The sequence below is a fragment of the Arabidopsis lyrata genome (genome assembly GCF_000004255.2).
Source record: "Arabidopsis lyrata subsp. lyrata unplaced genomic scaffold ARALYscaffold_1, whole genome shotgun sequence".
Taxonomy (NCBI): domain Eukaryota; kingdom Viridiplantae; phylum Streptophyta; class Magnoliopsida; order Brassicales; family Brassicaceae; genus Arabidopsis; species Arabidopsis lyrata.
The window spans coordinates 844,497-859,662 of record NW_003302555.1 but is presented as its reverse complement, the minus strand read 5'-3'; the positions used below and the strand labels follow the sequence as shown (position 1 = coordinate 859,662).

Below are 15,166 nucleotides of genomic sequence, written 5' to 3'. Positions count from 1 at the left end.
CGTCAATTTCTGGCCTTAGAAAAATAAAACAGAGAACCAAATTTCTGCCAAAAGCTCTTCTTCTACAAAGACCAGAAGATGAACACTAAGCTATCACTTTCTCAGACCAAGATCCTCACTTTCACAACTCGATTCAACGATACTCGAAGTGGCTTAGATAGACGCTCAAGCATTTCCCCGACTCTCAGCTCCAAGCCTGTCTACTCCGGTGAACTCAAGGCTGCAAAAGAGACAGCAAGAATTGAGCCATCGAATACTAAGAATGCCAGTATTCAGGACAGCTTTTTCTCGAAAATTGCAATCAATTATTTATCAAAGAATCTTCAAGACGCAGCAGGTTCGTATCTATCTCACATCTATTCTTTGATCTTTGCTTGTTTAGTGCATTAAAAAGTTATACTGTTTGAGGAAGAAATCTGAGAATTTTTTCTTCAGGGATTAGTAGTAGCAGTAAGAGTACCGATTATGATAGGTTAGTGGACACGGCAACTAGGGTTGCGCGTAACTTTGACACCAAGCAACAACATGAGTTTGTTCTTAGCTCTTTGGACAGAGCGCTACCGACAGTGATAAGCTCCTTGGTAAGTTCTTATGGATTAATTAAATCAAGTAGCACCAAAATATGAACATTTTAAACATTTCTTGCTGAAATTACAGATCAAAATGGCATTTCCACCTTCAAAACTCTCGAGGGAGCTCTTCGCTCTTTTCACGACGATATCTTTCGTTTGGCTTGTTGGACCTTCAGAGGTAAGAGACCCTAGTTTTTTTTTTGTCTTTGTGAGTTGAAATTATCTGAACATTTTCATGGGTTTTAATTGGAAAACTTTATTGCCAAGGTGAGGGAGACTGAGGTTAATGGAAGAAAAGAGAAGAGTGTTGTGTACATAGAGAAGTGCAGGTTAAGTGTATTCTCTCTATTTGGTCCCACTTGATCACCAAACTTCAGACATAAATCAAAAGCATTCTTCCACAAACAATCATTACATTACAGCAACCACCAACCGCTAATTTTCACTGTTGAGATCAGTAACTTATATCATGTCCTTGACTGTTGTTTAATTTGTAGGTTTCTTGAGCAGTCAAATTGTGTTGGCATGTGCACTCATATTTGTAAGATTCCATCCCAAATCTTCATCAAAAACTCACTTGGAATGCCTATCTACATGGAGCCCGGTACTATGCTGAATCTCATTCGCTTTACTTTATAATAGCAATCACTGAAACAGGAAGATTTGGGCATAGATAAAACAGTACTTGATATCAAACTTAATAATATATGATGAAAATAGTAGCCTGCACTTCTCAACTTGTGGAGGCTTAATGTGATCTTTAGGGGTCCCATTGATTCACCATTAAGGACACCATTAACTACAAGTAGACCCATTAAGTCTTCAAGCTGAATGATGATGTGTGATCATTCTTTCTAAGAAGTCAACGATTTGACTTAAGACACAAGCAATCATTTTCACTTTTTCTAATTAACATTTGTATTGCAGATTTTAATGATCTTAGCTGTAAGATGATGTTTGGTCGGGAGCCTCCAGAGATCGAAGATGATCCTGCTATGAAACAACCATGCTTTGAATTCTGTAAGAATGAAAACCTTCTGCGATCCTCTAATGTCGAATTTGACAAGACAACTTCTTAAACAAGAAATTTGAGAACCTTTATCAACGAGTATTCTCTGGTTTTGCAGGCAAATCAAACAAAAGCTATGGTGTGAAGCATTAGAGCTAGTATTAGAGAGATTAGATATAATTGTGATATCAAAACATATTTAAGTTTTTCTTTTAAAGGTATACCAGATCTTACAATTACAGAAGCAAACCTCACAAATGCCCCAATGAATTTGACCAAGAACAAAAAAATTAAAAAAATTGCAAAAAGATTAGTAGATCTATAAGACCAAACTGATTGGTAGACAAAACCAAAAAACTGACACAACTCAAGGAGAGCTTCTTCTATGGCGCACAATCAATATTGAGGTGTGTAAGAGTAAGGTTGGTTTTGGTTTTGCCTTAGATTCATGTGTCCTTGTCTTCCTTCTCTAGAGTATTGATCCCACATTATCTGTTCTTCCATCAACATCCTCTGTTTCTTTTCCATATCATTCATCTGCACATATGGTGGCGGCGCAACCTCCAATGACGCTGCAAATGGATCCATGGGAACCGGGCTGTTATTGTTTCCGCTGTTTCCATTAGCCATTGCTGGTGCTGGAAGTGCCAACATAGTTGCTGTAATCAATAGAATAAATATGTTAAATCATCAGAATGCAAACGGAAACAGAGCAAAAGTTATAGGGAACTAAAAACAGAGCAAAGTTTTAAGAAAGTATAAAACAGAGAAAAGTCATGTTTCTTTAAAACCTGCTGGTCTTCCTGCAGAACCAAATGCCATACTGCTCGCGCTTCCGCTGGCACCATAAGCCGTCGATGTTTTCACAGCAGCGTTTACAGCACCGTGCTGATACATTCCGTTAAGCAACAACATATCAAAGCCTCCTCCGAGTTCTGACTTTTGTCCTGACAAGTTTGTAGCTGTTTGCACCAAAGCTGTTTCCCAATCGGCCGAATCATCCTTAAACGCTTCCCATCCTGGACCAGACTCTGAACCAGAACCGCTCGCGTATGGTCCGTCAAATAAAGCCAATGCTAAGCTATCTTCAGCTTGTGCTGCTTCACCGCCGTTTGTATTCCCAAGATCCAGTAAATCACCCATTTCTTCTTGTTTCTTCTCTATGATCACTTCTTCCTTTGCTTCTTCCTCAGGTTTTTCGTCTTCTTCTTCTTTTGGTGGAGGTTCAGGTAAGGCCTTGATTGCATTCATGTCTTCTTGCTCTTCATTTACTTCCGCTGTTCTTGCATCATCTTCTTCTTCATCGGCTTCAGAGTTAACAGATTTTGATTGCTTGGTCTGTTCTAGAGCAGATTTGTCTCTTATAAACTCATCCATGAGATCAAGCTTCTTCTGTGTGATCTTCTCTATCTCTGGATACTCAGAAGACCGTGCAATCCCCATGTTCTTACACCAAGAGTAGAACTGATCGAGCTCTTCGAATTGTTTCGAGACCCGACAGAAAATGTCGTAGACCTTGATCGAATCAGGAATATCTAACTCCATGAATCGATCAATCAAAATCCCCATTATCTCTGTTACATCGTAATATATCTGAAAACTCTCCTTCACTATAGGATACAGAGCCACAATCACAACTCTGTTGTTCCTCGCATTACCTGTTAAAAAAGTGTGTTTTTTTCCTTATATAACTTTTTATCCAAGAAACAAACACACAGAGAGAAAGGAACCGTGAGACGCAAGTTATACCTGTTGGACGACAAGCCAAGAAACGGTCAAGAAGTTGCTGCAAATGTTGGATTCTGATGAAAATCTGCTCTGTTTTCATCTCGGCGATTGGTTGTGACCTGACCACGATAGCCGTGGAGAGATCAGCAGCGGCTTGATCTTGTTCTCCTTCTTCAGCTTCTCCTCCAACGCAGTAAACTCCACGTTTCCCATGTCTTGCTTGCATCCTCAAAAATCGAAATGAAAAACACCAAACAGCATATTAGATATCATTCAAATCACATATTTAACTTGAACCCGAAAAGCCATAATCGAAACCTGGATCAAGCACAAGCACTCTTACCTGAAATCAAGCCTTTCGTCAAGGTACAACGCGTAAGTCCTGACAAACGCAGAGTAGTCCCAAGAATTCGACCTCGAAACATCCCTAAAATCAGACATATTGAGAAGCCTGGTTCCGCGGCGAGTGGCGAAGAAGATCTCTTGCTCGTAGGCTTGATCTCCTTCTCCTAAGAGGCGTTGGATCAAAATCAAGGTTTTGAGAGCAACGGTCCAGCATTTGGTTTTGTTAAGACGTCTCGAAAGCGTGTTAACGCAAGCGTTGATGTAACTGCGTGAGTAAGAAGTTAGGCTAAGAATCTCTCTTATGTATTTCTCTTCTGCTGGAAACTCTTCGTGACGAGTCGCTTTGACGATGGCTACGTCAAGTTCTGACAAAGAAGCGCTTCGACCGTTGACTTTGGCTAGACCGACGCTTGTTTGGTCCTTTACGGCTCCTATGGCTCGTTTAAACTTACTCGAACCCATTTTTATTGTGATTTTAATTAGTTAAAATGTATTAAAAAAAAAAAAAAGAATATGTAAAAGAAAAAAGACAAAGATCTGAAGAGAGAAAAGGGAAGAACGAGGGTTGTTTTATTTTGTTTTTGTTTTTCCTCGTCGTTTCCTTTTTTCTCCTCTGTTTCTTTTTTAGTTTAGTTTAGTTTTGATTCTTCTTCTGTGTTTTTGTTTGTTTGTTTCGTCAATGTAGTTTCTTTGTTGTTCGTCGATTTTTCACCATCCAAGTCGCCGAGGTTATTGGAGACTTTGGCCGGTCAGAAGTGCAGCCACGTGGCTTTTTTTTACTTATTATTTGACGGGTCAACTGAAATTTAGTGTGAATTTGCCATTAATGAATGGGAAGAGGGAAGAGAATTTTGATTAAAGAGGAAAAATTCGTTCTTGCGATTTTTCTATGGAAGCCCATGATTGAGTTTATTTAACAAAACAAAATTGATCCAGCCCATTTTTGCTGACATATTTTTAACTCGTGATAAGATTATTTCCAATTCTCCCAAAATATAAACTCTTGTTTTGTGTTTTCAAAATGGATAACGAGTTGGACAATGGTTCAGCACTAGGATGAACAACAACAAGTGGTGAGACCAAATGGCAAAATTTTACACGTGTCATTTTTCAATTGGATAGTAGAAACTTTACTCCATGAGTGCTAGATTTCGGAAAAACGACAAAGACACAGAAAATTAAAAAAACTCTCTTATTTTCTACCACTAACGAGATGATGACGACCCCGACAATGCGGAGAATTTCCCATTATCATTGATAATATATAAAATATAATTAAAAAACAATTATATTGGTTTTTAACATTCTACTAAAAAAGAGTTTGGTAAAAGACCTTTTCCTAATTTGATGTGAATAAATTAAAGAAAGTCAAAACAAAAAGCCCACTTAAAAACAAAATAAAGCCCACTTCAAGTTTCTGGAAGGTAAATAAGAACAAGGGCAAAAACGAAAATAATCGATAAAGTAAGGTCCTTTTATCAAAAATAAAAAAATAAAAGAGAGAGAGAGCATAAAGTGAGTCTTTTTGTCATATCCTTTCTCGTCTCTGTCTCTTCGTCCTCATTAGCTTAAGCATCATCATTCTCCTTCACCTAATACAACTCCACAAAAGATTCGCATGGAAACTTGTTCTTCGACTTCTCTATAACTCGCTACCTTTAAACTCACCCAACTCTACTGAGTCGAAAATTTCAAACCTTTACTCGTTTCCATGGCTAATAACAACAACAACCCACATGATAGCATCTCCGATCCATCTCCTACCGACGATTTCTTTGAGCAGATCCTCGGGCTTTCCAACTTCTCTGCGTCTTCTGGTTCTGGTCTTTCTGGAATTGGCGGAGGATTAAGCGGCGTGGGTCCACCTCCGATGATGCTTCAGCTTGGTTCAGGCGACGAAGGGAATCATAATCATATGGGTGCCATTGGAGGAGGTGGACCTGTAGGGTTTCATAATCAGATGTTTCCGTTGGGATTAAGTCTTGATCAAGGGAAAGGACATGGCTTTCTTAAACCCGATGGTATTCATGGAACTGGTAAACGTTTCCAAGATGATGTTCTTGATAATCGTATGAAACCTGTAAGTTTCTCTTTAAATCTTCAGTTTTTGTTTTATCTTTTTTGTGTTTGTGGTTCTCGAGAAAACAAAAAGTGAAATTAAAATCTTTAGGGTTTAAAAAAGTTGGCGTTTTTGAGAAAACCCTGTTATGAAAGCTAGAATTATGCCGGGATTTGATCTAAATTTGATAGTTACCGGGAGTTTTTGGCTCAGATTGTTGAGATTTCGTTGATATTCGCTTGTTTTTGAAGAATCCCTAGTTCAGTATTTTGATGTTTTTTTTAAGTCATAACTCTTAAATTAGCTTTGCAGGCAACTTTAGTATAAAAGAGTGTTCTTTATGTCCAAATTAGATTGTCCGAAAATCTGCTCTTTAGTTTCTTTTCTCATGTGGATGAAGTTGAAATTTTTGCTTTAACTGCTCTAATGGCGACGGTTCTTGTGAGAAAAGTGGGTTTTAAGCTTTTTCTTAACGTTACTGCGGCATTGTTTTGTGTTTTTGTTGAAAGGTTTTCCATGGGCAGCCAATGTCACAGCCAGCTCCACCAATGCCGCATCAACAGTCTACAATTCGACCTAGAGTTAGGGCTAGGCGAGGTCAAGCCACTGATCCACATAGCATCGCTGAGAGGGTAAGATGTTTGATACACTTTATTATCTTCTGGTCTCTTTTCCTATTTTTATGTGATAATGTTCATGTCTAATGTTTGATCAAAGCTCAATCATAGCTTTTAGTTGAGAAAGTTCTATTAGTTCTTACTTACTAAGACCTAACCTGAATGTTTTTGTTTTCCAACAGCTCCGTAGAGAAAGAATAGCAGAACGGATCAGGGCGTTGCAGGAACTTGTACCTACCGTTAACAAGGTTGGTATCTTTTTTATGGAGCTTCAGCTACTGTTCTCATGTCGCAAATAGAGCTTGACAGAGATCTCAAAACCAGTCAGAAAACTGGAGTTGTCATTGAGATAAAAGCTTTGTGATTGGCATATAGAAACTGCGGTATTCACATCTGTTTCTTTTGTTTTCCTTTTGCAGACAGATAGGGCTGCTATGATCGATGAGATTGTGGATTATGTTAAGTTTCTCAGGCTCCAAGTTAAGGTAAAAACCCAGTCATTTTTCAGTTTTCTATTTTCTGGTTTTTGTAAATGTTATCATGAGAAGTTTGTTAAGAGATTATTTAAAATAGCCAGAAGGATTTGGTGGTATAAAGCCTTGGTCCCCACCACCACCCACTCTCTTCAACCAAAATACCAATCTTAATAAAAGATTATAATTGTTTAATCTGGTAATCAAGTGTAATCAAAGAGCACATGATTATGTGTGTTTTTGGCAGTAGTCTCTTTCACTTTTTATTGCTTCCCTCCCAGGGAGAATCATCACAATTGAGGACTATGGTAATAAAGCTAATGAGAACATTGAAGAATATTATGCAATGATGGGCTTTGATATTATTTTTTCTTCATAAGCTTTATCTCTGGTCAACTACGGCAGGTCTTGAGCATGAGCCGTCTTGGTGGAGCCGGTGCTGTCGCACCACTAGTCACTGAAATGCCATTGTCATCATCAACTGAGGTTAGACTAGAGAGAGACTTAATTAAAGGACAGAATAAAAGAACAGAACTTCGTTGATGGGTTTTTTTCACTGACTTTTGGTGTAAAAACTTTCTTCAGGATGAAACGCAGGCCGTGTGGGAGAAATGGTCAAACGATGGGACAGAGCGGCAAGTGGCTAAGCTGATGGAAGAAAACGTTGGAGCAGCGATGCAGCTTTTGCAATCAAAGGCTCTTTGCATAATGCCGATCTCATTGGCAATGGCGATTTACCATTCTCAGCCACCAGACACATCTTCTTCAATCGTCAAACCAGAGATGAATCCTCCACCCTAGATTCTATTTTATCGACAGCATCCAACAGTCCCCAGCTGAAGATTGACATTTTGCTCTGTTTCCCACTACTAGACTTTTGTGACTGATGAAAGGTAAGTAAAAAGGCATTGGAGATGGAATCTAAGTTGGATTTGTGCAGTAAGATGTAAAAATGGGATTTGTCAAAAGAAAGGAAAAAGCTCTCGCTTGCTTGCTTGGCTTTTTTTTTTTTTGTGCAAAGCTTGCTTGGCTAATATTTTATTATTTTGATGAAAGTAACTCTTTTTGGTTCAAAGTCTTTAGTATCATTTTCAGGACGAAGGGCTTTGAAGGTAGTAAAGCTAGCTGTAGTAATAGTAATGAAAGGTGTTGGATCGTATTGATGAATTATGTAAAAAAGCAAGTAAAAACAAATGTTAGTAGTATTATATTATGTTTTTTCTTCTCTTAATTTTCTTGCACTAATTTGGATAGATCATCTAACTATTCAAAATGATATAGTTGGGAGCTGGACTGATCACTATAGTTATAATATTTGATTTTATCCACTGGAAGTGTATAACAAAACACGTCTGAACAAAATCCGTGAGTATGCAGAGACAATTAGCATACACAGTTTACTGCAAACAAAATTGCTTACCGGAAGTTTCCATTACAAGGAAAAGACATTCTTCCCTTAAAGCGCAAGATTGTGTCTTCGTTATTCATCTTACTCTGTTTTTATGCAATAGCCCCCAAGAAAGTAGATTCAAATGTTGACAGATCTGATCAGTAAATCAGCGTTTGTCTTTGACTTTATTATCAGCTCAGCGTTGGGTCGATCGTTATAATCCACCTGCCATCCAAATTTGAAAAAAAAGAAGCAGCTAGATACCATGAACAAACCATTGAAACCATGTAACTGAATATTAAGTAGAGTACAGCCAGAGCTTTTACCCGCCATTTAGCAACATCCGGTGGTTTACCTGTAATTCGCATAGAAGGATAAGGGATTGAACAGAAGCGAGATTCTCTGAGGTCATTGCATTCTTTAAGAATGGAAAGAAGAAATTGTACATACCAGTTGAGATATGCCGGTTCTCTACACGTTGCATTGCTGTATCGAGATTCACATCGATGAACCTTGAATTGAAGATGGAAGACATTAATTGGTAAAACCGAACTCAAACACCACGAGTGAGAAAGGAAAAAACACTTTTGATTAGTCTTACCATTTCTCATCAAACATATCTGAGATGTCTTTCCAAGACCCTTCTTCTAACAAGATGTAGTTTCCTTCTACAATTACCACTTTATGCCTGTAAGAAGAGGACACAAAGTAACTAATGTCTCGGGAATATGCAAACAAAACCATTTCATATGATACTAGATTTGGATTTGACAGATTTAGGAAGCTACTGACTACTTACTGGAGGCTAACAAAGATATCATCTTCAACTGGATCCCCAACTCCATGATCGAATGATGGCACATAAACTGAGCCCTGGACAGCTTGAAAACTTATCAGAGTCTAATGTAAGTCTCCTAACTCCAAGATCCTAAGGTCAACAAGATCTTGTAACCACCTCTTTACCTCGTTTTTCAGCTTCTTTAAACAGTTAAGTAGTAGCGCAGGATCAAAAGTCCAAGGAGCTGATTAATGGATAGAAGAGTCAAACCAATTTTGAACATTTCGAAAAATCTCATGTATAAGATAATTCTAACAGATCTCACCCCCTCTTCTGGCATGGGCTTCTTTGGGATCCTAGCGTGAAAGAACAAAATTCTCTTTAAAAACAAGGAGCAAGAGACAGAAAGAGCGAAATATAACTCAGCAAAATATTACGAGCCCAACCTCCATAGCATCGAGTTGCGAACGATACAAATGGAACCCATCCATGGGAAGTACTATAGCAACATCCGACGGCTTAACCTCAGCATCAAAAGAAGAAGCTTTCTGAGGCCATAGCTTATTTACACGACGCACAACTTCATTTGCTAATGTGCTTTTTCCGGCACCAGGAGGACCAGCCAAACCGACCAAACGTCTACACGAGTCAACACACATAGTTATTAAAGAGTTATCAAAATGCTCGGGCTGCTAACAAAACATCTGGAACACCATTTATAGAGGGTTTCCAACAGTAGCAAACTTACTTAAGATTGGGGCTAAACATTGCTGCTGCAGTGGGGACAAGACGTTCCGCCAACTTATCATATATCTCATCCATACAACTTCCAAGGAGAAAAAAATTGTGTGTCAATACTTTGGTAGAAGCAATGAGAAGAAAAGTGAACAAAAACACATATGTATTTGACAGGAAACAATAGATACAATCATTTATCCGTTTCTTGAGTCTTACAAATACAGAAGAAGAATCTAATCAAAACAACTCATCAAAGAAAAAGGCCTCCTGAGTCCTGAGTATAAGTTTGGATCGAGAAAAGACGGGTCTAGAATCGGCCCGGAACAGTCTAATCATCTTATAAAAGAGTAACTTGTTGACCATAAACTATAAGATTCTATACAATGACTAGATATCTGCAAGTTACTGAGATGGGTAGGAGATTGATAATTACACAGTAGTAGTGAGATTTTACCTTCCATCAACAACAGTGACATCTTTCTTCTGACTGCAAGAAATCTGCAAGAGTTGACACAGAAGATTAAGCAAAAGACAAGAGAGTGAATATGAATCTAAAATTGAAAACCCACCAAAAAACGAGGGGTGGTCTTTCTTTTTCGAAAGCTCAAATGAAGAGGAACAAGAGATTGGTCCCATAAGTGAACGTTGAATCCTCTGAAACGAGACAATTCTGCAATATGAATCCAGAAAAGGGGAGATTGATTAATATCAGGAGCAAGCAAGCTCTTAATCAAAACCCAACAAGGAAAAACTGAGAATTGTGAAACCTGGAGGAATAGAGGAGCGTGAGTTACAGTATCTGGGTACAGTGGAGAAAGAAGAAACCTCCATTGATGGATGTACAGATAAAAAAAAATCTGAAATTGTCACTCAAAAAGCAGTAAAAATTGAAAATTTGCGAACGAAAGCTATGAAATCACAACAGTTGCGAATCAAAGTTCCGATTTTTTGTCTTCGGGGAAGAAGAATTTGGCATTGCAGGATAATAATCAAATATAATATTTTATTTAATTGCCACGTGTCATGCTCCTTCGCTTCTCGGCGTTGAATTTCACCAAAAACTTACCAGCGGCCCACTGGGCCAGGATCTGGCCAGTTCGATTGGTTTAATTAATGGTCCGCTAAATTGGAGTACGCAGTTGAAGTTACCTCTAAAAAACATAATCGGCCAATTAAATCAAAATTCATGTGTGACCTCATGTAAGTAAATAAGCGGCCTTTCGAATTTCCATGGAGCCAATTTACTTTATATACCACAAGGATCTTGAAATATATATACCAATGAACTAGGGGAAAAAAAAGAAGATTATTATTCATCCATTCCATTCCATGCAAAAGCATCGAATTCAAATATGAATAAATGTGTAAACTCATTTATGTGAGAGAGATACGTGGCCTGTCATGTTATTGCCTTGTTGGAATATTAAACAGCTTACCAGTGCTTTTTCATTTTCTCCGCATATACGCATAATTTCTTTGGATATTATTTGATACATTATTTGAAAATTTAGATTTAAGAAAATAGAAATAAATTTCCGGAAAACAAAAGCAAGTTGGGTCCAATTGTAATCTCTTCTTCATGTCGAATATGTTCTCGATAGTATGGATCGAACAGAGACCTTCTTCTACCGACGACACGTTCCTCCTCACTATCTCGTTTGGACTCTTTTAGGTTTCCCAATTTCATTTATTTTTGTTCTTTTGTCTCGTGAAAAAATAGTGCATTCGCATTCATTCCTACACATTTCTTTATTGTAAATGCAATTTACCTTTTATCAACCCCAGAAAAAATTGAGTCATCTTTATATGTATCATCTAGGCCAATGACGGGTCTGTTAAGGTGATATTTTTTGTTACTATTTCGTAGTTAACTCTCCTAATAAGTATAATTTCTTCATTCATCGTATGTTGGATGATCGTTCGAAATAAAGTCTAAAAATTAAACTTGAGAAGTACATATATGAAGTTATGAACCAAACCAGTTTTAGGGCAAAGTACAGATATATGAAGTTATGAACCAAACCATTTTCAGGGCAAAGTTCATATGGGAGATGCATGTGAAAGATAGAATCTTTAAAATAGATCAACTTGAAGCTGCAAGTACATATATGAATCATTTTCCTTTTGTAATACTCAAAAAGAATATATGTTGTGATTGATAACAAAGTGGAACAATGAAGTTGTGAATTAGTTAATTTACGTTTGAACTGAAAAAAAAAAACACGTGAATGAATACGGAATTGACTACTTCTCATATATATAATTTTTAAAAAATAAAAAAAATTAAATAAAGGCAATAATAACATGAACTTCTTTATTGATATTAGAGCCTAATTTTTCAAAAACTCGCATTGAAAGGGTCAGGATCACTAAATAATGTGTGCTACAAAGCCTACAAAACTACAAGTATGATCTCTACCCAACGTTGTATTTCTAGAGTACATTTTGAGGGAAAGAGTTTCACGATCACGGTTTTATTTGATTAATAAATCAATCAAATTTGAGTTTCCATATTGTCAGTTAAGTCGCATAATTACATGCTAATATTAATATAGATTGAGATTGTTGGGAGAGTATATAGATTGGTTCTCTTTTCTTGTCGGTGGAATAATACGAACGTACAAAGGGGAGCATCTTCCTCGTGATCAATTCTCCTGCTTGTACGGCTTAAACGACAATGGCGGCTCTTTCGTGGTATATATTGTCATCATAGACTCATAGTGTACGTATATTGAAAAAAATTCTTCTAATTTCAAAAATGAATTTATTGAAAAATCGAAAACGAGATTAGAATCTTTGTTGATTGTGGTTCTTTTTCTGATAGGGCCTCCAATGTTCTTCAACTTTCCTCTCGCTCTGTCATTTCAATAATCTAGTGATTTTTTTTCCCCACGGGGCCATTTCAGTGATCTATTTTGCAAAATAGTCCCAAAAATCGAAAGATAAATATTGAAATCCCCAATGTTATTTAATGTGCTTATTTCCCCCTGTGTAAACTTTTATTGAACTTAGGGTTTGGATAAACAGAACCGAAAATAAGTTTAGAATATTCAATTCAAACTATTCAGTTTATTTTTCTTAGATTGAAAAAAGGGGAAATTGACAAAAATAACACTAAAATAAGTTTTCTTCTAAAAATAACTCTACATTTGAAAAGTTCCACAAATAGTACTATAAACTTTAATTAGATATTAAATAGGGGCTTTTGCAAAAATGCCACTTTTTCAATGTCACTTTTCAACAATACCCCTTTTCAACAATGCCAAAAAATTTTTTTTGCGGGAAAAGTGATTCCGCAAATTTTTTGGCGTTAAATTTTTGGCGGGAAAAATTTACAAGGTATTTTAAAGGGTTTTTACAGGGTATTTATAAGGTTTTACAATGTATTTTAAAAGGTTTTACAACGTATTTATAAAGTATTTATAAGATATTATAAGATTTTACAAGCTATTTTATAAGGTTTTACAAGTTATAAGGTTTTACAAGTTTTTTAAAAGGTTTTACAAGTTATAAATACCTTATAAAACCTTATAAGTACCTTGTAAAACCTTTTAAAATACATTGTAAAACCTTACAAAACACTTGTAAATATTCCGTAAAACCTTTAAAATACCTTGTAAATTTTTCCCGCCAAAAATTTTCCCGCCAAAAAAATTGCGGAATCACTTTTCCCGCAAAAAAAAATTTTTGGCGGGAAAATTTTTTGGCGGGAAAAATTTTTACGGGAAAATTTTACAAGGTATTTTAAAGGTTTTTTCAAGTGTTTTGGCGGGAAAATTGCGGGATCACTTTTCTCGCCAAAAAATATTTTGTATTTTGTGGACCTAATTTTGTTTCAAATAAGGGTAAAATGGTCATTAAAAATTAAAAGAGGGCAAACTTAAAAATGGACTCTCAAAAGGGGCATTTTTGAAAAGGGGTATTGAAAAATGGGCATTTTTAACAATTTCTCTTTTTTTGTATTTATTTATAATTATTTATTAATTTAAAAAATCAAAAATAAGGTGCTATTTTGGTCCAATAAACTTTTGAGTGTTATTATTGTCCAAAAAACTTGATTTGGGCTATAAGAGACAATTTCTCAAAAAAAAAAAGAAGGGAAAAAAAACGAATACAGTATTTAAAATTAAAACTACAACTAGTTAGTACATACTTATTAGAAAACCAAATCTTCAAATTAATCAACTCAAGTATTGCAATTGATTGTTATCTGTTGACAAAACAAAAACGGTTATCTTTTTAATTTGATCTCATATGGAGGTTAGATTGGTACCCAATCTGAACAAAATCAAAAGTATAAAGCATTAATTGAAAACAATATAGGGTTTAACAAGCAAATCATGTAAAATAAAAGGGGCTGTCAATAATTTTTCCGAGACAAAATTCCTCTATAAATATACCAAAGATTTTCCTAGAACCCAGACTCAAACAAAATCTCCCCATTACTTATACCAATACACAGAAAGTAACTTACACTAATACACACACACATTAATTCAGACAATACCAATATAATGGAGAAGATATCAAATTTGTTAGAAGACAAGCCAGTGGTGATATTCAGCAAGACCTCGTGCTGTATGAGTCACACGATCAAGTCGCTCATATCTGGTTACGGTGCGAATCCAACGGTGTATGAGCTAGACGAAATGTCTAATGGATCAGAGATCGAACGAGCACTGGTCGAGCTTGGGTGCAAACCGACGGTGCCAGCTGTCTTTATAGGGCAAGAGCTCGTAGGTGGTGCAAATCAACTTATGTCTCTTCAAGTCAGGAACCAACTAGCCTCGTTGCTCCGAAGAGCTGGAGCCATATGGATTTAAGACTTATGGATATGAAGCAATCACGTAATGTTTTTATTTCGATATACATAACCATATATCTTTTAGTATCAGTGTTTGAAGCATATATATATTAAGTACAAGAAGAAGAAGAAGAAAAGCAATTTGGTACAATTTCGCTTTTGTGTTTTGAATGCAATCGCAAATGTTTAGGAATAAAGTCGTATCTGCATAATATGTATTTACCCGGCCGAGGATGTTAAAGTGATATATCAGTTTTTGTTTATTTTTGTTTATTTATATATTATGATTATTTATGCCTTGTGTTTTCCTATAAGTTATCAACTATATATATATGTGCAAGAATTTTATATTGTACCATGTGATTATTGACATATTATTTGGTTGAAGAAATATTATGATATAAACGTTGGCACTGATGTTAAAAAACAAAAAAAAACGTTGGCACTAAATATTCAAGAAAAACAAGAAGTTGTGTTTCATTTCATATGTATAGTATCTTAAGATTCATGTCATACAAAATCAGAAATCATGGACTGGTAGAAGCAAGCTGAGTCTTCTTCATCAATTGCGATTTCAAGTTAACAAGAAACTATGGTTTTCTATAGGTTTTACCGTAGGATTTACTTACAAAAACAAAATGGGTGAAGAGATG

General features: G+C 36.2%; 5 protein-coding genes across 5 annotated transcripts; 3 read left to right on the top strand and 2 right to left on the bottom strand.

Moving 5' to 3' along the window:
• On the top strand, window positions 1–1,825 carry LOC9325498 (beta-carotene isomerase D27, chloroplastic). The gene is made up of 7 exons (XM_021012101.1): window positions 1–337; window positions 436–581; window positions 658–750; window positions 840–901; window positions 1,070–1,176; window positions 1,500–1,592; window positions 1,700–1,825. The coding sequence occupies exons 1-7, from the start codon at window positions 79–81 to the stop codon at window positions 1,732–1,734; spliced, it is 795 nt and encodes a 264-aa protein (XP_020867760.1). The 5' UTR covers window positions 1–78; the 3' UTR covers window positions 1,735–1,825.
• On the bottom strand, window positions 1,778–4,350 carry LOC9328207 (putative clathrin assembly protein At1g03050). The gene is made up of 4 exons (XM_021012098.1): window positions 3,653–4,350; window positions 3,331–3,536; window positions 2,373–3,239; window positions 1,778–2,240 (listed from the first exon to the last, which is right to left on the bottom strand). The coding sequence occupies exons 1-4, from the start codon at window positions 4,114–4,116 to the stop codon at window positions 1,978–1,980; spliced, it is 1,800 nt and encodes a 599-aa protein (XP_020867757.1). The 5' UTR covers window positions 4,117–4,350; the 3' UTR covers window positions 1,778–1,977.
• Window positions 4,351–5,184: 834 nt separating this feature from the next.
• On the top strand, window positions 5,185–8,011 carry LOC9325497 (transcription factor bHLH7). Its single transcript, XM_021012099.1, has 6 exons — window positions 5,185–5,734; window positions 6,223–6,345; window positions 6,513–6,578; window positions 6,750–6,815; window positions 7,209–7,289; window positions 7,389–8,011. The coding sequence occupies exons 1-6, from the start codon at window positions 5,366–5,368 to the stop codon at window positions 7,602–7,604; spliced, it is 921 nt and encodes a 306-aa protein (XP_020867758.1). The 5' UTR covers window positions 5,185–5,365; the 3' UTR covers window positions 7,605–8,011.
• Window positions 8,012–8,081: 70 nt separating this feature from the next.
• On the bottom strand, window positions 8,082–10,686 carry LOC9328206 (putative uridine kinase C227.14). Its single transcript, XM_021012100.1, has 12 exons — window positions 10,477–10,686; window positions 10,279–10,379; window positions 10,164–10,207; window positions 9,720–9,797; window positions 9,418–9,610; window positions 9,297–9,327; window positions 9,157–9,215; window positions 8,993–9,066; window positions 8,795–8,881; window positions 8,644–8,705; window positions 8,520–8,548; window positions 8,082–8,418 (listed from the first exon to the last, which is right to left on the bottom strand). Exons 1-12 carry the CDS (start codon window positions 10,538–10,540, stop codon window positions 8,332–8,334), a joined length of 909 nt encoding a protein of 302 aa, XP_020867759.1. The 5' UTR covers window positions 10,541–10,686; the 3' UTR covers window positions 8,082–8,331.
• Window positions 10,687–14,043: 3,357 nt separating this feature from the next.
• Window positions 14,044–14,811, top strand: LOC9325496 (monothiol glutaredoxin-S1). The gene has a single exon (XM_002892097.2). The coding sequence runs from the start codon at window positions 14,224–14,226 to the stop codon at window positions 14,530–14,532; it is 309 nt and encodes a 102-aa protein (XP_002892143.1). The 5' UTR covers window positions 14,044–14,223; the 3' UTR covers window positions 14,533–14,811.
• The last annotated feature ends 355 nt before the right edge of the window (window positions 14,812–15,166 follow it).

Excerpts from the sequence above, each read along its gene's own strand:
- LOC9325496 (XM_002892097.2), top strand. The coding sequence starts at position 14,224 with ATGGAGAAGATATCAAATTTGTTAGAAGACAAGCCAGTGGTGATATTC.
- LOC9325498 (XM_021012101.1), top strand. The coding sequence starts at position 79 with ATGAACACTAAGCTATCACTTTCTCAGACCAAGATCCTCACTTTCACA. Across the intron at positions 902-1,069 it reads GTGTACATAGAGAAGTGCAG|GTTTCTTGAGCAGTCAAATT; the intron begins GTTAAGTGTATT and ends TTTAATTTGTAG. Across the intron at positions 1,593-1,699 it reads ACAACCATGCTTTGAATTCT|GCAAATCAAACAAAAGCTAT; the intron begins GTAAGAATGAAA and ends CTGGTTTTGCAG.
- LOC9325497 (XM_021012099.1), top strand. The coding sequence starts at position 5,366 with ATGGCTAATAACAACAACAACCCACATGATAGCATCTCCGATCCATCT. Across the intron at positions 5,735-6,222 it reads TTGATAATCGTATGAAACCT|GTTTTCCATGGGCAGCCAAT; the intron begins GTAAGTTTCTCT and ends TTTTGTTGAAAG. Across the intron at positions 6,579-6,749 it reads TTGTACCTACCGTTAACAAG|ACAGATAGGGCTGCTATGAT; the intron begins GTTGGTATCTTT and ends TTCCTTTTGCAG.
- LOC9328206 (XM_021012100.1), bottom strand. The coding sequence starts at position 10,540 with ATGGAGGTTTCTTCTTTCTCCACTGTACCCAGATACTGTAACTCACGC. Across the intron at positions 9,216-9,296 it reads AGCCCATGCCAGAAGAGGGG|CTCCTTGGACTTTTGATCCT; the intron begins GTGAGATCTGTT and ends TCCATTAATCAG. Across the intron at positions 8,706-8,794 it reads GATATGTTTGATGAGAAATG|GTTCATCGATGTGAATCTCG; the intron begins GTAAGACTAATC and ends CTTCAATTCAAG.
- LOC9328207 (XM_021012098.1), bottom strand. The coding sequence starts at position 4,116 with ATGGGTTCGAGTAAGTTTAAACGAGCCATAGGAGCCGTAAAGGACCAA. Across the intron at positions 3,240-3,330 it reads CTTGGCTTGTCGTCCAACAG|GTAATGCGAGGAACAACAGA; the intron begins GTATAACTTGCG and ends CTTTTTTAACAG. Across the intron at positions 2,241-2,372 it reads TTCTGCAGGAAGACCAGCAG|CAACTATGTTGGCACTTCCA; the intron begins GTTTTAAAGAAA and ends TATTGATTACAG.